Here is a 23,024-nt window from a genome sequence, read left to right on the forward strand (position 1 = left end):
TATTTCTCTTTTTTGGGGGGGCACTGACATAAACACAGTTGTGTAAGGCATTTTGTAAATTTTTGAAAGCCGAACCCCAAAGGGTTTGCCATCACTATAGAAAATAGAAAATTCTGATTCCTGTTTTCAAGAAAGAACAGATTGTTCCTAACAATCTCCCTTCATACAGAATTAAGTCATATAAGCAGCAGTATACCAAAAATCAAGCCATATTTTCGTTCAGTATAATTGTAAGTTTAGTCAATGTATACAGGTTAAGATGATGATAATTCTGGTATTTGGGCTTGCCTTGACAACTAAATAATTTACTTGTGTTGTTTTGAAGGGCTGCACAAAGATGTTCAGGGATAATTCGGCTATGAGGAAGCATCTACACACTCATGGGCCTCGGGTACACGTCTGTGCAGAATGTGGAAAGGCCTTTGTTGAGAGCTCAAAGCTAAAGAGGCACCAATTAGTTCATACTGGAGAAAAACCCTTTCAGGTAACTATTTCAAATATTCTAGATGAGACAATCATTTATGACATTGTCATGAGAATCTAGTTAGTTTCTCTGTGATATATATTCTGTTTTTGTGTGATAGATAATATCAGTTGAAGTACTGAAAGGAATTTGTGCAGAGGCTAAATTGCGTATTTAGTAGATAATTGGAGAAATATTAAAAGTATATTTTAGTCAGTATGTTTTGGCTCCTGACCATTTCTCCTATTAAAATATGCTTTCTTAAAAATTAATGTTGAAATACAAAGAAGCTACTTGAACAACATTGACTTATGTACATAGATGACATTAGCTGGATGATTATATTTAGATGTAGAAATGCTCATGACAATCTTCATTGGTAATTTACTGTTAGTATTTTGTTTCAAATAGTTTAAAATATATCAAATTCCAGTTAATGTTTTCTAAACATTAATTCCCCCACTTATGTAGGCTACCACCCATGTAGGGTGGCATAGTAGCTAGGATGAGGCTGATAAGATTTTTATTAGTATTGCCTACTTTAGATTGCAAAAAGAAGGAAATTCTCAATACTTTCTGAATATTTTAACAAATGGAAGTAGAACATCTTCAGTACCTTTTAGAACAGTGGTTCTCAACCTGTGGGTCGGGACCCCATTTGGGGTCGATCGGCCATTTCACGGGGGTCGCCAAGCAAGGCTGTCCGCCATTTTTTTTGCCCGCCATTTTTTCCCCTTTTCCAGCGGGTGCCTTACCTTCCTTGGGCTGGGCCAGCTGGTGGTCGGCCTGCTCCGTCTCTGCCGCTTGCCAACTACGCCTCGGCAGGCGCAGGGGGTGGAACCACGCATGCGTGGCGCTCCTGGGCAGGGAAAGTCCTCGACATACGACCGGTTTAGTCCTCGACTTACGACCGGTTTAGTCCTCGACTTACGACCGGTTGGGGTCGCGGCATTAAAAAGGTTGAGAACCACTGTTTTAGAACATCAGACTGTAGAAATGTACATATGTTTTGACTTAGATGAAATATATCTGAAAAGGGTTTTAGGTAGATCTGTCTTGGGAGTGAATTCTACAAAGGTAGTACCACATCAGAAAAAATCTTGTAATCTCTCTGCAAAGAGGAAATACTTATGTATTTCTTTGCTCTTCAACAGCACAAGTGAACATTTCCAATTTCATGGAACTCACTTATGAATAACAGAGACCTAGTTTGGAATTATACAGAATAGAACTCTTATTTCATGTAAATCTAATATTGCAAGTGAAAATCTGTAAATAAGTTGCTAATGTCTTGTGTTTTCTTTTCACCAGTGCACATTTGAAGGCTGTGGCAAACGCTTTTCACTGGACTTTAATTTACGCACACATGTGCGAATTCATACTGGAGACAGGCCCTATGTGTGCCCTTTTGATGGCTGTAATAAGAAGTTTGCTCAGTCAACTAATCTGAAATCTCACATCTTAACACATGCTAAGGCCAAAAACAACCAGTGAAACTGCAAGAAGAAAGCTCTTGAACTCAAAACATCTTTTACCTTACAGGAGAATGGTTGAAAATAAATAACTTCCCCCTTTGTATATTGTTTCTAGGAAAGAATTTAAAAAAACACACAAAAATGAACCTTACATGCCTAAGGGACTTGTTTTTGATAAAGTAGCAAAATAAACTTTAAGGCAGCATTGCTCCAATGCTCCATTTTGCTCTGTAATTTGGTTTCAAGAGCATGGTTTTTGTAAAGTGTGATCCTACCTGGAAGAGACAGACAATTCATGGACTTGCATCAAAGACAGTTCTTTCTACAAACAGTGCTAAAATTGGACTTTTCACATTGTTATAAATATGAAGCTCACCTGTTGCTTACAATTTTTTAATTTTGTATTTTCAAAGTGTGCATATTGTACACTTTTTGGGGATATGCTTAGTAATGCTATGTGTGATTTTTTTCTGGAGGTTGATAACTTTGCTTGCAGTAGATTTTCTTTAAAAGAATGGGCAGTTACATGCATACTTCAAAAGTATTTTCCTGTAAAGATTAAAAAAAAAGTTATATAGGTTTTGTTTGCTATCTTAAATTTTTTGGGTTGTATTCTTTGATGTTAACACATTTTTGTATAATTGTATCGTATAGCTGTAATGAAATCATGTAGTAACAAATATTAGATGTGATTTAATAGTGTTAATCAACTTAAACCCATTTTAGTCTCTCTTTTTTTTGGGAAAAATACTGCCAGATGCTGATGTTCCGTGTACTTTCTCTTTGCCTGTTCAGTTAAAGAAAGTGGTGCTCAGTTGTAGAATGTATTGTACAGGCACTGACCTTTTAACAACACCTGATATGTACATCTCGTGTAATAGAGTGGGCAACAATAAAACAGTGGTCCTGAAGAATATGGCAGAAAATTATCTGTAAGCACAGCCTATTTTCTTCTGTTGTCCAAAACAAATTATAGTTCTTTAACCTCCCAGAAATTAGAAGATAAATAAAACTCAAGTTACCTTTACTTGTTTTTGCATTGAATTAGATTTTTTTATTTTAAAAAATGTAACTGTACTTATATTTTGCATAGCATTCCATTAAATCAGTATGGAGTCCTGGTTTATCCCGATAATAGTGGATTTTCCTGAAGTAAAATTTCATGTTTTATTGGATTTCCTCCAGGATTATATAGGCAAACATTTGCTGTGGGATTTCCCATTCCTTTTATTCTACTTTCAACCTCTCAGATATGCTCCACAGGCTCTCCATCTTCAAGAACAGATCATATGATTGCAGGAGAAAAATATTATGTTTTCAACAAATCATTCTTTCTTAGCAGATATTGTGGAATATACCCATATTCCCTGCAATCAGGTGGGACAGGGTAATTCATGGAATACTGTTGCTTCATTTTGACAAGGTAAGGTGGTATTGAATCCTTTGTATGGTATGATGCACTGGGCATGTGAATTCTAACATAATATCAATGTAATTGAGAGATATCAGATGAAAGCTGATACTTAGCATTAGAATACTTCAGATTGAATTACGGTAAAATAGCTGTTCTATGCAGGGCATGTCTATTGTTAAAAACACCAAATTTATAACCAGCCAACCAAATTTCTGGGTTAAGGAAACAATACGTTCTTCATATTAAAAAACTTGTTTTGTATAATTTTCATTGTCTTCCTTTTGTCCATAAGTCTGGCAACATTACTGCTTTTGTAGTGGAAAGGATATGGTCTTGTGCTGTCCTGCTCACTCACACACGTAACTGTGGTTTAGTGAGTTTATTAATATTCCCCAGCAATTCCTTCCACCAAAACCCCAGAACTGTCCCAATTAAGTCTGGCCACAAGCAGACCAATGCTAGTCCACAGACCAATGGCCAAAGTATCTATAAGGCACTTGAAAGTTTCTCAATCAAAATAAAGCCACCAGGCAAACTTAAATCCACAACACGAGAGTATTTACAAGGCAAGAAAAGTTCAGAGTTTCCAAGGCACAATCCAAGTCAAGGCATAGGGTCAATCCAAAGTGAGGCAGGAATACAATGCCCAGAAAACACAGCTAGGAAACAAACACATTGTCCCCAGAATTGCCTCCATCTGTCTGCTGTGCTGAATAGCTTCCAATGCAGCCCATTAAGAAGAAAAAGGCTTTCTCCTTGTGAGTAATCTAGCTGAAGTTCTCTGCTCTTGCCTTTTCTCCAACCTACATGTTCTTGGATCAGGTGCAGAAGGTAGTTCCTCATCGCTCTCTGGCTGCAGCTGCATGCTTACCCTCCTGGAGCCTCAAAACAGTTCTGCTGCAGCTGCACCTCAGCCAAATCCCTCACAGAAGGCTGCTTGGAGCCATCAATCAACACAGCTCCTGACATGGCAGGAACTGGTTCATCCTCCCCCGAGCTGACATCTGGGGAAGCTTCTGGGGGAGTCATCACAGATCTTCTAGATGTACATCTCTCCTAATTACCCCCTAATTTTAAAATTTGCATTTCCCGTATGGCAGGGGTCCCCAACCCCTGGGCCACAGCCCACTACTGGGCCTTAAGCCATTTGGAACCAGGCTATGGAAGTGGTGGGAGGTTGTAGAACTTTGCTGTATGTTATAAGTCAACGTTAATTTTATTGAAAAGTGGATTCTGAATTTAATACTCTTAAGGAAGATTAGGAAGTAGAAAGTAACTGTTTTATGTTTTGGTATACTCTTTAGTAGTTGAACAGATCTGTTCTGATAGGTTGTGTGTGGTGGGGGGCTATACAGGATTCTGAGAATTTCCTAAATGTTTTATCACCAAAGATGAGGATAATTATGGGAGCTTATTAACTTCTAGCTACAAGGCAGAACTTAAGATGATACCTTATCCCATAAAGTAATGCCCTCTGTACATTCTTTGTAGAAGAAGCAGTGACTTTCCCTGTTAGCTCTATTTTGGGATCTGAGAAAAAACATGGGCCAGATGCTCTGAAACAATTCCTGAGAGCTGATTGACATACCAACAAAAGACCACAGCCAAGTGGGTTTCATGACTGAGCTGGAGAAGCCCCCAGAAGATGGATAAAGTCCATTTGGCCAATGGGAAAGTAAGGGTAATCAAATATATGTCTGATTCCAGAACAAGAGAAGAATGCCTTAGAGGAGGTGAGCAAATAGCAACAATCAAGACACTGATTTTCTAGCACAGGAATAGAAGATTTGAAGACTCTAATTCTCCCTACTAGAATCAAGAAAGCATACTAAGAATAATGAGGCAGCTGGGAAGCTGAGGTCAGTTATAGAAGTATTGCTTCCAGAGCAGCAGGGCAAAACAATAGGAAGCCACATGACAGATGTTCTCTTCACTCCTTCCTCTCAATATATGAAGTAATCAGTGATGCCAGAAGTGCTGCAGATTAGTGGTTAGGACAAATAAAGCAATATCACCCAGCTTCCCTTTCCCCAACGGGCAAATCCACTGGATTAATATACCAAAGCAGAATGGATATGAAAGAAGGACACCCCTGAGGAAACCATAAAGGTGTGTAAGTTGGCCTTGTGAAACTCAAGGCCTTGATGGCTCCTACATCCAGAAGGCCAAACTTTAAGAAAATGATATGACTACTGTAGATGAGAATCACAACATTGGCCTTCTACAATGGCACTCTCTCCTATTTCAAGACCATAGCATATCTATAAGAGCCCACTGATACATATAGGTGTTATTGTAGGAGAAGGAGTGGCAGAACATGGGGTAGAGTTCAAAGAGGATGAACCTAGGGTCCCTACAAGTGAACTAAGTCCAACCTCCCTTGAATTGTGTTGGCCCTTATCCCTAGGCAGGTGCTAATCCTTAGGTGAGAAGATTTCCATACATAGGCTTAATTAGCAATAAATCAGTTTAATTGGACCTTCATGTGTAGACTTGATCTTTTGCTCTTGACAGTTATGAGAAGTTGTTCAATCCTTGCATAAGTTGTTAGTCCCAGCCTACCTTATATTCAGCTGATTTGAAGTCAAATAATTTAGATGCCAGCCTGATAAGATGAAGTGCCTGTTACCAAAATATAGCAGAGGACAGGATCCCATTCCAAGTCAATGCTGATGACCAAGCAGAGCAGAAAGCAATACAAGTAAGCTTAAAGATATTGTCAGACCAGGTGAGGAGGTACAACAAATTCTATCTAAATCATAGCAGATCTAGATCAAAAGATTTTCAAAGGGAGTCCAAACATCAAATGATGCAGAGAGAAACAGTTCCTGTATCAGTGAAATCAATAAAGGGCAATGATCACACTGGACTGGCTGGGTTGCTTGTGCTTTTCTAAGCGAAGAAAGATTTTTCACAAGAACTCTGGACCTATTTGTGATACTAGACCATAAAAAGATGCAGTTGCAAGATGACATCAGGATTAATCTTGATATTTTCTATGCCCCCTGTTCTCCAACACAAATGGGACACAAGAATCAAGGGTCGTTCTGATTGCTGTATTCTGACACATTGGCTCATTGGTATTTGATCTGTCTCAAGATCTAACTTCTGATCTACAATTCCAACAAACCTGGAAATTGAATGAATTAATCATTATACTGAGCTTCCAGAGTTGGCAGAGATTTCCTGACTCCAAAGCAACATCCACAAGTAGGATCAGTTGACCTGGCACACTGTCAAATGATAATACTAATATTGAAACGCTACAGGTATTCTACAGGTAGGTCTAAAGAGGGGTCTGGTAACAAACCTAGAAAGTAACTGCTTTTGGCTCCGTTGTGGGAGATGGAGATTAATTTTAAGGTTTGAGAGCGTCACACTTCTTTAGTCCTAGTGACTCCCTATTTCTTGACAGGGTGCCTGTCACTGCTTATCTCTTCCATCTCATTAAACAGACTCTCATTGACTTTCTTGGAAGACAACCTGTTTGGTAGTAATCTTGGCTAGAAGGTTTGGGGCATAGGGACTCATTCTACTATAAGAGAGTTACATGTGTTCCACCAGGCAAGAAGGTTCTATCTAGATCTTTTCATGTCCTTGGTTATTTTACAAATTACACTTGGGAGAGAATATGCTTCTTAACTCCTGGTTGGGAATTCTACCCCACCTAGTGAATGCACTTAGGTTAAGCTAAATGGGTTCAGAACTATCAGAATAGTGCAACTTACATTGGGTGACAAAGGGTCAATAATTCTTAATCGTACAATGCAGGAATCGGGGAATACAAATGTTCCAATTCACAATTAGATATATTGCACCAAGCAAGAGGCAGCACCCTTCCTGCTGTACACCACTCTTCTTAAGGGAGATAGTTATGTCAATAACTTTTTAACTGTAGGAATAACTTGTAAGGTAGTTTCTGGGGCAGAACTCTATACTTTATAAAACATAAAAATCTGTATCCTCTGACATGGGTTTTCATTGTGTGGACTGTAAAGTGTGACACTGACCTCTCCTGGAAATACTGGCTTTTGTATGTCCCTTTTGTGTTATCTCTTTATTTTTAAAGCCTCATTCAAATCTTTTTACTATCTAATGATAAAATTTTGTTTAAAGTTTTGTTTATGTTTGTTTATTGCATATCTTTTTCTGTAACATCTTTTGGGAACACATTGCCCTTATAAGTTGCTTGTCCTGTTATATCTGTCCAGTTTTTCTTTCTCGTGAAATTTATTCTTTATTATTCTTTAAAATTAATTTCAAAGTCTTAATATTCAAAATCCAATATTACATTTTTTAATCCATTTAAAACTTTCTGTAGCCAAAATCCCATCTTGCTTTTTGCTGCTTATTTCAAGCTCTTAAAGGTCATAAAGAGACATCTTCATTTTCTTATATCAAAGATTGAAAGCACCCAGTGTTTCAAGCCTTGCCATTTTGAAGCCTGACTTCTTAAAGCAATTAATAGGCAATTTTGAAATGGAATTGGCAAGGGAAAAGTGAATTTAATATTCTTCGGAAGACCCTGCCTGTGGCTGGAGCAGTATGGCTAATTCCCTTGGTTTCTGGTTCTCCCATCCTCTGGAGACTGCTGCTTTGCAATCTCCTCATGAGAAACAACCATATGGTTGGATGATCTCGTATCTTCTCTGTCCAGAGAAGGTTGATGGAGCCCATCTACCGTGTTTCCCCGAAAATAAGATCCCAAAAATAAGCCCTAGCTTGATTTTTACGTGTATGCCTAATATAAGCCCTACCTCCCAAAATAAGCCCTAGTTTTGGGGTGGGGCGCATGCATAAAAATCAAGCTAGGGCGGGGATGGGGGGTGGAGCTGCCCCATGCACTCCACACCTGCTTACCTTAGGACTGCTGTAGCCAGGCCTCCTATGGCCAGCAGCTGCATGCCACGTGGTGCATCGCACTGGTGCCGCTGCTCGTGGCAGGATGCCACATGGCTCATCACACTGGTGGCGCTGTTCAGCCACTGGTGCCTTTTGGAGGCAAAAAAAATAAATAAGGCTGGGTCTTATTCTTGGGGAAATGTGGTACTTGTTGGCTGCTTGTTCTTAGCCTAATTTTTGCAAAGCTGTCTTCTATCTGCCATTCTTCCCCAGAAATTTGAAATACTATACCAGCACATTCAATACAAACCTTAATTCTTCTAAGAGAATGAATACATTTTAAGCTACCTCAATGGAAACTGTTAACGTTGAACTTACATAGAAATATAGTGCTGAAGTCGTTTGTTTCACATGTAAAAAATGAATATGAAACTACAAGCAGCAGTATATTGTGATGTTTCTGTATTTGTAGCTTTATTTGTGTAAACTTGAGAAAGCAGGTGGCACTTTCCATTGCATAAGAAGTTTTGCTGAATTGCCTGCCATGTTCTGTAAATAATATTTGATGACAAGAGAATTTAAAATGTACTGAGTGGAGGGTTACATAACTTTGATGTGAGTTACTAATTTGGTTAATGAACAGAAGCCAATAACTCTGCAATACAGTTTTGTCTTGTTCCTGCTCAGCAATATATAGAGCAGGCATGTCAAACTCACGACGTCACGTGATGTCGCACAATGTATCGGGCCGTTTTTGCCATTGCTGGCAATGGGGTGGGTGCGGCTTCCATGTGACGCATCCAGTCCACGGGCTGGCAGTTTGACACCCCTAATATAGAGCAATAACACAAAAGCAAATCTCTTGAAATCAGTGCAAGTTTATCTACTGATTCTCTGCCACTTTACTATTGAAATTCTGTATCATACAATCCATACTGTTCTGGAATATTTTGTAGGAAAAGAGGGAATTAAAAGACTGCAAACCATTAGAGCCACATCTGCTAAGTATCTTTTAAGATATAAAATCTGTTACTTCCCTCTTTTTCCTCCAAAATTGGAAATACTATTTACAGATTATTTATTATATAAAGATGCAACAAATCTGGTCAGAATAGCATGATGATAGTATCTAAACTCTACCTCAGATGAGGGATCTTTATAAAAGAACCTTGGGATATCTAGTGGAGTGCATTGCCACAACAAATGAAGCATATATACTGTTTCCTAGCTCTTGATTTACAAAAATGCTACACCATGAAAAGGTCTTCGCTTGGTATGAAGGTGGGCAATATTTTGCAGGTCAAGGGCAACATCTAACACTGAAGGGTTAAGAGTTGCCTAATTGGTAAGGATCGATGGGGAAATTTCCAGATTTTTGAACTTTAGGTTTATTAGGATTCATATGATAAGGCTTGCTTTTTTTTTTTGCATATTTTCAACTTTGCAGGAGCCGTAAGAGTTTTTGTAAATTCTTATCAGAGGGGATTCAGTGCCCACAGTCGCTCATCTTTGATTTAGTATAGGTGATCCTAGTTCCACCAAAGAAAGAACTATATTTTTTTTAAAAAAAAGGTTTATTACTTTTATGTACAATAGTTACAGAATACTGTACAAAAAAAGATAGTGTCGTTGCACAACAAACAACTTAGGTTTCACATTCAATTTGAATGTCCCTGCAAGTAGTGTCAAAACATCCACTATACCTGCATGGTATAGAAGCAGCAATCCAGTTTTATAGGTTTCTCCAGCATAATTATTATTCAAATAATTGGCTAGATTTTTATTAAAAAAGCGTTCAAACAGACATATTGCACCTGTCCCCCCAAAAACCTTCCACTGCAGTTATTTAATGGTACATTCTACATATGAGCCTCGTTCTATATCACATTGCTAGATTTTCTACCAGTTTTTCTTCACCTTGTCTATTCAACAGCTAGAATAATGGCCTTCAACAGATGTTTTGGACCCATAACTATGTAGGCTCTGATCCAAAGCTAAATCTGCAAGTGGTACCTTTTTTTAATTGAGCTTACACATTCTTCACGGCAGCAGTGGAAAAAGAATAGGAAGTACTTAAAAACATGTGAGAAACATGGTATTTGTACAATTTATATATTGCAGGCCCTAGTTAATGGTGCAACTGCAATTTAAAGCATTTATAAGGCTCATTAATGACCCACTATGTGCCAAATAGTGACCACTGGTTGAGTGTTAAGGTGTCCTTAGAGGCGATGAGAAATAGTATGCAGTTGTCTTGCATCCTGTTTCCTCAGCCATTTAAGTTTCAATCTAAATGTAACACTGAGTTCTTGCTGCTTGGCAAGCTCACATTATGTTCATATACTGTATTTCTTGAATGGATAAGTGGTAGTGTTAATCCATAGTTTGCACTTGAGGAATTTCACATTATCTTTTTGCTCATTCATTGGTTGAATGACCATATTTACATCGTTATTGTGGGAAACAGTTTGTGAGGAAATTAACCAGAGCAGACATTGTGCTCAATCCTGTAGTAATGTGCAGCATGGCTTCAATTTGAATTACAACACCACATGGGTTTAATTTGATTTTCCTCTGCATGTCCAAACTCACCTCCAATACATCCAATTCAAGTCCATGTGAAAATATTGGCATAAAATTAGAGAAATGTTTTTTCTGCCCACAGGTCTGATTAATTATGAGCAGATCTTTAAGTGAGATAGATATGGACAGAAACAAAACTTCCAATAACAAGCTAATTATTCTCAAGGTTTCTTAACACTTATAGGCAACCCCTGCAGGCTTCATTACTCTGATTTAGTGTAAGATTTTTTTTCTTCACTCAGTAATATGGAACAGATGTTTGATTGGCCACACCTTGAGATACATTATGACTAGGCCAATGGTATTTTTTGCTGTTCAGATATCAGCCCAATTGGAGTTTAATCATCCAGATAAGTGTGTATAGCACTACAACCTTAAACATTTGTTAATAAAACCCAATTAACTTAGTATATTGCTGATGTCAGTGAGCCAATGTTGCAGCATTCTTATTTAAGGATGCTACGAAATAGACTTAATAGTTTGTTAGGTTTCTTGTTCACCAAGGTTTCCAAAACTGCTGAGCTTGACTTCTGTTTTCATTATTGAATTCTCTAAAACACACTTCTGTTAAATCCTTTTAAATATACTTTCACAATTATGCGCATTTACCCCAGTAATGGAGAAATGGTAATTTAAGCACATCTATCACCACCACCTTAAAAACAATCTACATTTTGGGTTGTAACAAGGTTTCTAGATAGTTTACTCTAGCTTCCAACTCAAAACATACTAACTAAAATATGTTTAAATATTTACAAGATGCAACTACATACATTAAAAAATTAAAAGCCAAATGCAAATAGTAGCACGGAAAAACAAACTATAATCTGAAAATAGCAGGGAACGCATCTGCATACTGAACAGCATGATTGAGATATTGACTTACTACTGATCAAGAAATAAAGCAGGCTGTTTATACACTGTAGTAAAATATTCACAATTAACAGGAAGAGGCAATGGAAAAAAAAGTCGCAATACGTTGCGACACGTCACGTGACATTGCAAGTTTGAGACCCCTGATCTACAGAATGACTTTCAACAGGATGTTAAAATAGAGTTGGGAAAGGCTTGAAGTTCTCCAGTTGTTCATCTCCATCAGTTCCCACCAGGAGGGCCACTAATCAGATGGTTGTATATTATAAGCTAAAATTATTTGGAAGAACACAAGCTCCCCTAGGATAAAGTGCAGAAAAATGAAACAAATGGTTTTTTACTCTACATTTACCAGGACAATCAGTTCTAAATAGAATACAGTGGTCAGATTGAGCAATAACCAGAACAGGGAACCCATCCAGACCTTTAATGTGCGTTGAGAGAGGTATGCTGCTGGCCCTAGTCCCACGCCCCCAATGAACATGAAAGGGGTGTAACATCTGTGCATACAAGTCTTCATTATCTGTTCAAAGCCCCATTTCTTCTCTTCCTGTTTGAATATGGATAGAGTCTGAATAGGAATTTAGCATCAGAGTTGATAAGATGTAGTAGCCATTTTGAGCTGGCTGCAATACATTGAAACTGACTTCAACTGGTGACCAGTGACTGCATTGGATTTCCTTAATAATGTGCTGGCTGGGGATTGTGGGAATTGAAGTCAAGGCTACACTGGAAAAATCCAGCAGATGTGTCTTGAGCACATGTTCAAAGGGCAAATCCTTTTATTGTCTGAGTTTCTAGAGTCAACTCAGAATCTTCCTAAAGCATTAAGCTGCTTTTATAAATGAGATTTTTAAAAAGATGCTTTATACAGACCAAAATGTATACTCTTGGTATCCAAATATTCTTTTTTTAAAAAAAAGAAAAAAGAAATAATGATGGCATCTCATATGTAACAGGTACAATCTTCCAGTCAATTTAAAAACTCGAAGGCTGTTGGATCACTGGACCAGCTTCACATCCACTTAAATCGCCTCTGATCTGGCCATCCTCTGACCTCATATATGTAAGGAAAACTGTAACAGTGGCAAATGTTGCAGCATTAACAGGGAAAGCACGAAGCAAGGTGGATGTAAGACCCCTTGTGAACACCCTTGGCCCTTCATCCCGGTAGCTTTTTCTAACGCAGTCCAGAATACCCTGGTACCGTACGACTCCTCCAACTCCATCAGCCTGAAGGCGGGACTTAATCACATCCACAGGATAAGTAGAGAGCCAGGAGACTATGCCAGACATGCCTCCTGCCAGAAGCAGTTTGGGAACAATGTAACTATCTTCCGCCTCACACCCCAGATACCTCGTTAGGCAGTCATATGTTAAAAAGTAGAAACCGAAGCTGGGGGTCTCTCTCAGAAATGTGGAAACCATTCCTTTGTTGATGCCTTTTAGGCCCTCCTTTCGATAGATCTTCACCAAGCAGTCCAAAGAGTTTTTGTAGTTTTTGGACTTCAATTTGTATTCCCCTGTTCCTTGCAGCTGCATCCGTGTCTTAGCCAGTTCCATAGGACAGCAGATCACACACTGAATGGCGCCGGCTGCTGAGCCTGCAAGGAACTGATGTAGAGGTGTGTCCTTTCCAAGAGCACGGAGAGCATTCCCTTGAACGCCAAAGACAAGGGCATTAATGAAGGTAAGGCCCATCATAGGCGACCCAATGCCTTTATAAAGTCCAAGCGTCTAGATGAAAACAAAACACATAAATAGATGATGAGCAGTAATTTTAAGACTTTTCTCAAGCAGCAAACAATAAAACTGTTAACATTCTGCATTTTTTTTTATTTTGCACATCAATAGATAGATCTGAATTGTCCTTTAGGCATGGCACTCCTAACAATGAGACAAGACAACTTGCCATACCCAAAAATCACACCCCAAAGATCTGCTCTTTTTTCAGCAGCAAACAATTGAATATTTGTGTGCAAATGCCAAAAATACTCCACCATTCCCAAGTTCACATATTTCAATGTGCAGCTGTTTTCAAAAGTTCTCCTATTTCTTACCCTGTATTACATTTTTTTAATACTTGGCAGCTACTTATTTAATATCAGAATATGAACAAGGCAAATTATCACTAATTCCATCGCCCTAAGGAGAACATTAATGATCAGGAGATGAATCAGCAACAATTACCACCAACTGCTGAGCACATCCCTTTAGGAATCAAATGCCCATCTTTATATAGCTATGAGGAATCCAAGGATCCTTCCTATATGAATTGTGTAGTTTTCATCCTGCAAATGAGGAACCGAGATCAATAGTAAAGCAGCAGGAAAAACAGCAATCTTGTGTGAGCTTTGTTTGGGGGCACGAATGGGAATAATTCAGCATTTCCCCCAAGCCTTCCAAAACTTTGAGGCAGAGATGGATACTGATGAAATTAAGCATCCTGCCCTAGAACAGTAACACATTCATATGCATGGTCTACACACAGTAATTACTATGCACATCTCTGGATATACTCTAAACTTGTGCCAGTTATTCAATATTACTGCAATATTCCCACACATCAATACTTCTGTTTACAACTAGATAGGAGTGAATTTGCATTTATCCACTACCTGCTAGGAGTATCAAGCATCCACACAATTTGGATCATTAAACTAAACTTAAATATGGATGGAATGGTCTCAATTCATGGCTTTGGATAACAGTGAAGATTAGTGCTACTGCTGCTGTTATGGTTTTGTGGCTTGTTGTGGATTTTATTATCGTATACTATGATATTTTCTATACCACTTGTAGATATCTCCTCCTCCACTTAATTGCAAACATGCACATTCATTCAGGATGTTACTTACAGATTCTTGCTTTATGATAGACTGGAAACAATGTACAGTCCCACGGTAGAGCGGCTTCTCCACATTTTGAACTTGAAGGCGTACCTATAAAATGTAATTAGAATTTACTGACATGGCAAAAAATCAGCAGATAGTATGATAATACCTTTGGGTGCAAACACATAATGTAGCTATGTACATTTGCATGCCTGATGCCACAGGAAATTAAAGAGAACAGTTTGTGTTTTGGGAGCCACTCAGATTTATGTTATATCCTATATCAGTGGTGGCGAACCTATGGTACGCGTGCCAGAGGCGGCACTCAAAGTCCTCTCTGTGGGCACGTGCACCGTCGCCCCAGCCCCGCCTCCCCATGGCCCCCTCCTCACCAGCAGCCCCCCCAGAAAGTCACTCCCAGGCACAGCCCACACAGAGCAGTGCAACCAAGGATATGGCAGCAGGGCAGCAGGGACAAGACTCCGCCCTCATGCCCTGTTGCATGCAGATAATGCTGTGGGGTGCAGGCAAAGGCCGTGGCCACCATCACGCTGTGGGGGGCCATGGAGGTGGTGGGTGGCCTTGCAGAGGGCAGAGCGGGAGGACGGGGCAGTTTTGGGGCATTCGGTCTCTAATAGGTTCGCCATCACTGTCCTATATGGAATGGTTACTTGCTAGGATGTTAAATTAAGATCTTCAGTAAGGCAAATCCTCACTTGGCTGTTCAGTTATTGCTGGTTTAATTAGCACATCTGATATTTCTAAAGAATTAAATGTTGCTCATCTATCGAACCATGAATAGTTATGCTCAAAATGTATCCGTTGTAAAAGAAAATGTTCCCCAGACATAGTATTAGATTTTTTTTATAGGACCATAACTGCAAGACTTTTACAAGCTTAGGTTTGCAACTTAGATAAGCCAAAAATCTAAATAATCTTAGTACAATAAATTCCAGTAATCTATACATTAGATTTACAAGGTCAGAAAATCCTGTTTGGAGGAACAATTTGGAACCTGGATATTTTAAAACTATATAAGGATCTCAGAGACTAATGATAGTTTAAACCTTAAGAGCATTGCATCTTTAAAGTAAGAGTTCCATTGTCATTTCTTAATAAAAATCAATATAACGTTATGCTGGTTCCTAGCTTTTCTTATCTATTTTGTAAAGGTGAGTAGCAATCACATGTTGGCAATTCAAAATACTAAAAAGCATACCAAGAGTGGGCTCAGAAATCATTCCAGTAGCAATACCTAAAACGCGTTAACACAAAGCAGTCATAGCTATATGGGGAAATGAAAAATGGATACCTAATTTAAGGAAAGGCTGAAACAGAATTCACAATTTAAGAGGCGTTTGTTTGTTAGCACAGATATACAAACTTTAAGCACAAAGGGGGACAAAGAAAAACAGTAGAGAACAAATTGCAAAAGTTAGGATTTTCTTTTAAAAAAATACAGATTATATTTAAAGGCATTACATACCCCACACCCTCCACTCTAGAAACATTTTAAAAACTAAAAAAAAGGGAAGGTACTTTTTGCTCGTTTATAAAAATTTGAACTAATCATAAATGTTGGAATAAATTAAGACCGAGAGAAACAGAATGTTCACCTGGTCTATACTTACTAGGTAACTCTCCCGTGATGAGGCTTATCTGTCATCTACAACAAAGTAACACTTTTGCTGTTAATGAAGACAGCCCCTAGCTCAAAAAGTAAAGTCAGTTAAGTAACAAAGCAATTGTACACATTACATCAACAAAATGGGGGCAGGAGTCTCCATTTGAAGAGCTGGCTCAAAAACAGTTCAGCATCTTCCCCATTTTACAAGCCCTACCCTCCCGGTCCCACAAACCCAGCCTGCCTAATCTTTACAACTACTTGGAAGTTATTAAACTTTGCTTTAAATTCCATTACATTTATTTATTTTAAAAAAAATAGCATTCAAGTGAAAATAGTGCCTAGCTACAGTATTCAGCTTCATCAGGAAAAGACTGTCATATTAGGTAAGGGTTAACAAACACTTAATTCTACATAAATGTCAGTTCATGAAACCAGTTGTTTTACTTCTGACAGATTAAAATAAAGCAATGATACAATCCTGTCCATATTTTCTTGAAAGCTAATCCCACAGTGGGGTGTGCTTTCAAATAAATATGCATAGAATCTGTCTGCAAAACAGATTCCCCCTCCTCAGTGTGAGTAGCCATATCACTGTTCCTTTAACAACACAATAGCAAGCTAAGCATTTAAGATAAATGCTTTATAGGTATGTATATTTATAGAAGAAATTATGTTTTCACGTTAAAATTGTGTAAATTATAAAAGTCTCTCAGTGATTTGTGATAAATTAAGTAACTTCCCAAATATGATAGAGTTTTCTTACAAAGCAAATGTATTGAACATGTTTCCAAGATTGCATATAGCTTGATGCCCACACACAGTTTGAGGGAATGTGATGCAATAATTGTTTTTAAGCTAAGATAGCCAGTGAATATCCACTTAAACACCCCAAAGATACCATGTTTGTGATAGATGAAATATAAATACATCAAAACAATTAAACTGAAATAAATTTTAATTCAAGAGTGCCAACTCATTCCGTGAACCTGTCCATTATAATATATGCAAGATTAAGTGTAACTCCTAAAATGTACTCATTCTGATAGGAAACAATGTGAAAAGAAGTTCAGTGCAATTTAATAGAATGAATTCATAGCAAAGATTATTTCTTGATATGAAATAACTAGAAAATGCAGTTATAAGCCAACAAGCTACATTTCTCAAGGCTTATCGTGCTAACTATTCTTTTACCTTTTAAGGTTATTTACAGAGTGTTATTCAGCACATTTTCTCGTCAAAAAGGTTACGTAATTCTCATACAAGCTGAAATACTTGGATTTAAGTCAATTTATTTTAATGTATATTCTTAGCATGTAGCTTCACCCTGCACATTCATATTCCAAAATAAGCCCCATATATTTTACTGAGGGATTCCCTGAATTAAAAATGCAAACATGTTTGCAACTCAAAATCCCTGTACTTCCATTATTAGTATCTTATTTCACAGTCCTGTTTTGAATACAATTTGACTTTGGTACAGGCGCAGATATTACCCAAATTCTAATTTTTTTCTTGACTAATAATCTACTATTGAATTCTCCAACAGCAGCCACTATACACCCATGTCTTAAACAAGAAAATAAAAATTGTCATTGAAAACTCACAACATCTTTTCTTGGATGGGAAGAAGCACATTAAATCAGCAAGACTGTTTCGTCATGCAGCAAACAGTCATCTGGTCAATATAATTAACAAATTAATTGCTTCAAACGCAAATAAGTGTACCAGATAAAGCAGGATTAAGGAAAGTGCATTTTAAATTTTTATTTTAGTACAAATGAGTTATGTACACTCAAAACTATATCTAGGATTTACTAGATGCCATTGAACTATCATATTAAAAATATGGTTGAAGGCATATATCTCAGAACACTTTTTAAGTGCATCAAACAAGGGATGATATAATCTGGAACTCTAAATGTTCCATTTCTGTGGAACGTTTAATGCAATATGGGACATTGTAGTGCTTTAGTATAACTGCAATCTATTGGAAGGTCTCTAGGAGGTGTTTTACTTAGATGGCCTCAAACATCTAGATCCCTTCCCTATTTGTAAGGGCAGGTATTGCCTTCAGTCTAATCAAATATTCTAAGAAAGTTTGTGAAAAGTAAACCCACCTTAACTGTATCAAATGGATGTCCTACCAGTACACCAGCAGCACCTGAAATAAACAGAGAGGACAATGAGACCATGACATTGAGACCATTATGTAGAATACAGAATAAGGAATTTGCAAAATAGAAATATTAAATACAGCTTAGTGCAAGGATTAGGGTTAGGGTTAATCCATCTATAGCGGGTGGTGAAATAGATCAGAGATTGACAGAAAATAAAAAGGATATGATAATCTTAAAATTGCAAATAAATAAAAAAAATGCTAACACAATAAGACCAATAAAAAATAGCAGTAACTAGGGGGGGGCAACATTCCCACAATTGTAACAATAGCACAATTGCACTCAGGTCACATATTCCACCTAAGCTAAAGCCTTGGGGAAAAAACTAGGCCTTCAAGGCCTGTTATAAGGACCACGAGGTCAGGGCTGCTCAAACCTTGGGGGGGGGGGTTATTCCCAGGGGACAGTCAGGCTTTGTGACAGAGAAAGCATAGCTCCTGAGTCCCACCATATGGCATCTCTTTAAATATGGCTCCTGGAACATACCCACTCGGTTAGATGTTACTGGGAGAAAGGCAGTCCCTTAAAAAAACAGGCCCTATGGCATGAAAGGCTTCATAAGTAAAAAACCAGCACCTTGAGTTGGACCTGAAAGCCTATGGTAAGCAGTGCAGCCTGTGCAATGAGGTGCTACATGGACATACTGAGGCCTGCCCATAAGCTCCTGCCTCATCACAATTGTTGCCAGCTGCAGTTTCCAAGTGGAAGCTTGGAGCAGGTCAAATGAGAGACACTTCACTTTTCATTGTAGCTGACAAAAGGCAAATTTAAAAAAAATGTACAGGATATGTTGCCACTACAGTAGATACCATCCGCAAAACCACTACAGTAGATACCATCCTCCAACAATACAGCTGAGACTTGTAAGTCACTGTCCTTACTATATTTCTAGAAGCTACTTCCTGCCCTATCACATAACACCTAATTCATCTAGTATGCCTGAGTTTGCTAAATACAGGCCTGTTTAAAGTTTCATGATTTAAGAGCATATCATTGGCAACTTGATACTATATAATGGGTTTAATAGTCAAATTGGGGGGGGGGAATACCAAGCAGGGGAAAAGCCGTTTCAAACTCTTCACTAAAGAAATAGGACTTCCCCCCCCCCCAGAAATGCTAGCCTGAATAGCCAATCTGGCAAAGTATCACTGAGCACAGAAGGCCATGCTTCCAATATCACACAGTCCACACAATATTTCTCTAATAAGTGCCTACTCCATGCTTTGCTGGAAAATACATACTTATTCCAAGACTATTTAAAAAATCCAGTAACTGCATATTGAAAATACATCAAATGTTTCATCAGCCATAAACTCATCCTCATTGCACATGACAGCAGCTTAGGTTAGAAATGATTGGCTTCCTCAACACAGAACTAAATATTTACTCTCTGGGCAAGCTTAAAGTTCTACTGTTTATAGGGTACATCTGCCATTTTAAGGAGAAATGGACTGAAATGGCAGATTGTTTCCTATCCATTTTCCATCTGTGAGAAAGGGGTGGGAAACAATTACATTCCACATTATCATCAATTAGTTTCAATGGGGAGGAAATTGCCTGAAGCAATAGGAAATAGAACAGGATCTCAAAGTGAATGGCTCCAATCTTGGAAACCTTTCACGAGGGCCAAAAGAGAACCAAGGCTCCTTTAATCTGCCTAGGTTTAAGGCCTTCTGCCAGTAGAAACAGCTATGTCTCCAGTTTGATCCCAGTTGTGATCTCTGCTCCATCAATGAAGCTACTTTTTCAATATGTAAAACTACATAATTTGCATACTTGTAGATTTTGTAGATAAATTCTCTGCATGTTCAGCTAGAAGACCTATTTGTTAAATCAGCACAAAAGCTAATATTTCTGTACAGAGAAAACTGTACAGAAGTGTTTATTTGCAGAAGTAAATTTACCCAATACTAGAATAATGCAAGAGTGATGACTAAAAAATAGAAGTGGCTTGTATGGTAAATTCAAATGATGGAAAATAGGAAGTATCACCACACCTCTAATACAAATCCTTTTCCAAAAGATTATGAATATCCAATTAAAGATCCAATCCTTTATTCTTATCCTCACAAAATCAACATTCTGATGCTCTGGGCTAAAACCGTTTTTTGTGGCAAATAAAATCTCCCACACTCCCTATCTGGCCAGAGGGGGGAAAAAATCCCACCCTTTCTCTTTCTGCAAGAGGGAAGAATAGATATAATTACCCCCTCCTACATTCCTCACCCCTTTATCTTGCTTCTATCTTTTCTTCAGAGGACCTTATCTTTTCCACCCAAATCTTGACAGCTTGCCTTATGGGGAAGCAGGACAGATACACCCTGTCTGCAAGGCACCTGTGACTCCGGCATCATGTGATCAGTTCCAACACAGGCTAAAAGGAAGGCAATATCTACCAATCTGGGCTGCTTACATTACAATAAACTGATACATCTGTATGCATTTGTTATAGGAAATGAGGACAAGCCTTTGCGGGTACATATATACACATAAATAAAATCACACATTTTGTTTTGAAACGTTTATCTTTGGGACTAAGGCAGGGTTAAATCCTAAAACAGGTTAGCATTTGAAGTTCTTCCTTTAAAAACACAAATGTGTGCTGCAGCATTAAATATATTAAAGCCTTGCCAAACCATTTTTAAGTTACATTTAAATGGCTTAAATGCTGGTGCTGAGTATCTAAAGAACAACGTGCTTTGTCTATGTAATGACATAGGGAAGTTAGTAACTAACGGGAAGCATTCAATTGGCTAGAGGTTACCAGCATCTCTGAATCAATATAACGCAGCCATGGGCTAGAACCAGAAAATCCCAAGTACAAATTAATTTTAAGGCACAAAAATGTCTTTGTCTCTTTCCGTCAAAACCTACTACTCACAGACTGCTTGCAAGGACAAATTAAAAGAGTACTATGTATGCCACTTTCAACTTTTGGAGGAAAGACACATGAAAAGCAAATAAATAAATATCCTGTGCTAGAAATGAAAACAAGGGCGAGTACACTGGAAAATGTTACTTATCACCTCAACAACAAAGCAACTTTGTTTTTATGTTCTGGAACTTAATTAAAACAACTATGAGGAAGTGAAATTAAATTACTCACACACGTATTTTCTGAACAAATTCCAAAATTCCTGGGAGTATGTCAAGAGGCTATGACTAAAACCAGAAAGTTGTCAGAAAAGGAAAAAACAAACGAAGTGTTTTCCCCCCCCTGATTTTTAGTTTTCTACATTCATCCCCACATCTGTAAAATGACCCAAGAGAATCTAGCTGGGAAAAGCTGATTTACAATTTGCTATGTACCAGGGCTCAGAGTAACATTACCCTCCAGCTTTAGATAAACTGATTACTAGAAGCTCCTTCTCATGTGATTTCACAATGAAAGAGATTGGAAAGATACTGTACTTTGAATCTGTGTGGAGACAGAACAAATAAAAAGAATAGTTTGAAAGGACCTTAAACACTTTTTAACAGGAAAATGAAGCTTTCCGATTTTTAAAAACATGGTCCCACAATCACAGGAGACAGAAGTCTGCTTTGGCGGAAGCAAAAGCAAGAGATTCAATAACTTTCCCTGTAAGAATTAATTTTTGTCTATTCTTCCCCAGTGGGCATTTATGCTTTATATGTGGAGTTTCCAAGAAATGAAAGTGTATCCCATCTATTCTGAGGGGGAAACAATCATGCAATAAGAACAACCAGGAGGTGGCCTTCAAAATATCTCAACTCTTTCTCTTCCCAGGCCACAAATGGAGTCCAGTTACTTGTTTTTAGTTGTAAGACTACACCTAGGATTTCGTTCCATTACACTTAACAGAATTTTCTTCCTAACAGACCCTTATGGGTTTGGGCCAAATCCTAAACCAAAGTCGGTTCCCGGCTTGGAAACTTTAAATGGTCGAGGAGAAGAAGATAAAAGAGGAAGAGCCGGTTTCCGCTTTAGCACAATAGCCTCGCCAGGCTGTGGTGGAGAGGTAGCAGGACCCACCCCAAAGCCACACCGTTTCCTAGCAGTCATTCGCCGATTGTGCAGTACGAAAGCCAATCCAGCTCAGACAATGGGGACAATGGGGTCCACCAGAGAAGCGGCGACGCCAGGTGTGCAAATCGAGTACAAAAATGAGGTAGGAAAATCACAGCTCGCCTGAAGGCTTCGGGTTGTCTCTTCCTCTCCCTTTCTAAGCGGCTGCGCATGAACGCAACACCTCCCGGCCTCCTCCTCCTCCGGGCGGGTGGGCAGCGCATCTTCACTGCAGTGCGCCAAGCCGCGGAGGGAGAGGTGGCCATCGCCTGCCTACCGCAGCTGCCTCTTCCCCCCCCCCCACCCGGCCACCCCACCGCCCCGGATCTACGCAAACCAGCCACCGTCGTGGCATGAACTATGTCAACCTCGATCCTCCCCATCATCGCTCGGGGCGCCGCTTCTTACCTCCTACGCAGCCTGCGAGGAAATCCAGCGCCATGATCGCTTTGCCCGACGCGTGTTTTTCAAGCCTGAAGCGTTTAAAAGGCGCCTTGCTCCGGGTTTTTTTTTTTTTTTTTTTTTTTTTTAGTTGTGGTTGCGATGCACCTTGTGGCTCCGAAGACTGTAACGAGTTTCCTTACGGAATAGAGGAGAGGTTCGGCTTCCTCCGACTCCGAAGGGAGGAAAGAAATCCAGAGGCTCCTTGCGGTGGGAAACTCGTCCTTTCTTTGGCTCCTTGGCCTCCCTTGCGTTCTGACAGCGAGCC

At 38.8% G+C, this 23,024-nt stretch overlaps 2 protein-coding genes across 3 annotated transcripts in view; one reads left to right on the plus strand and one right to left on the minus strand.

The window, feature by feature from the left end:
* YY1 (YY1 transcription factor) overlaps window positions 1–2,961 on the plus strand; it is a 15,620-nt gene extending 12,659 nt beyond the window's left edge. The window contains exons 4-5 of the mRNA XM_015820391.1: window positions 326–484; window positions 1,775–2,961. Of these exons, the coding sequence (XP_015675877.1) occupies window positions 326–484; window positions 1,775–1,957 (342 nt within the window). The 3' untranslated portion in view covers window positions 1,958–2,961. The remainder of the gene's footprint in view (window positions 1–325; window positions 485–1,774) is intronic.
* Window positions 2,962–9,763: 6,802 nt separating this feature from the next.
* SLC25A29 (solute carrier family 25 member 29) lies at window positions 9,764–22,827 on the minus strand. 2 transcript variants are annotated; one of them, XM_015820401.1, is made up of 4 exons: window positions 22,724–22,827; window positions 18,229–18,272; window positions 14,509–14,592; window positions 9,764–13,387 (listed from the first exon to the last, which is right to left on the minus strand). In XM_015820401.1, exons 1-4 carry the CDS (start codon window positions 22,755–22,757, stop codon window positions 12,629–12,631), a joined length of 921 nt encoding a protein of 306 aa, XP_015675887.1. In that variant the 5' UTR covers window positions 22,758–22,827; the 3' UTR covers window positions 9,764–12,628. The 2 variants fall into 2 exon arrangements, with proteins under 2 accessions (XP_015675887.1, XP_015675895.1); XM_015820409.1 differs by lacking the exons at window positions 18,229–18,272; window positions 22,724–22,827 and adding an exon at window positions 16,116–16,129.
* Window positions 22,828–23,024: the final 197 nt, after the last annotated feature.

The sequence above is a fragment of the Protobothrops mucrosquamatus genome, unplaced genomic scaffold (assembly GCF_001527695.2).
Source record: "Protobothrops mucrosquamatus isolate PMUCROS unplaced genomic scaffold, P.Mucros_1.0 scaffold_154, whole genome shotgun sequence".
Classification (NCBI taxonomy): Eukaryota; Metazoa; Chordata; class Lepidosauria; order Squamata; family Viperidae; genus Protobothrops; species Protobothrops mucrosquamatus.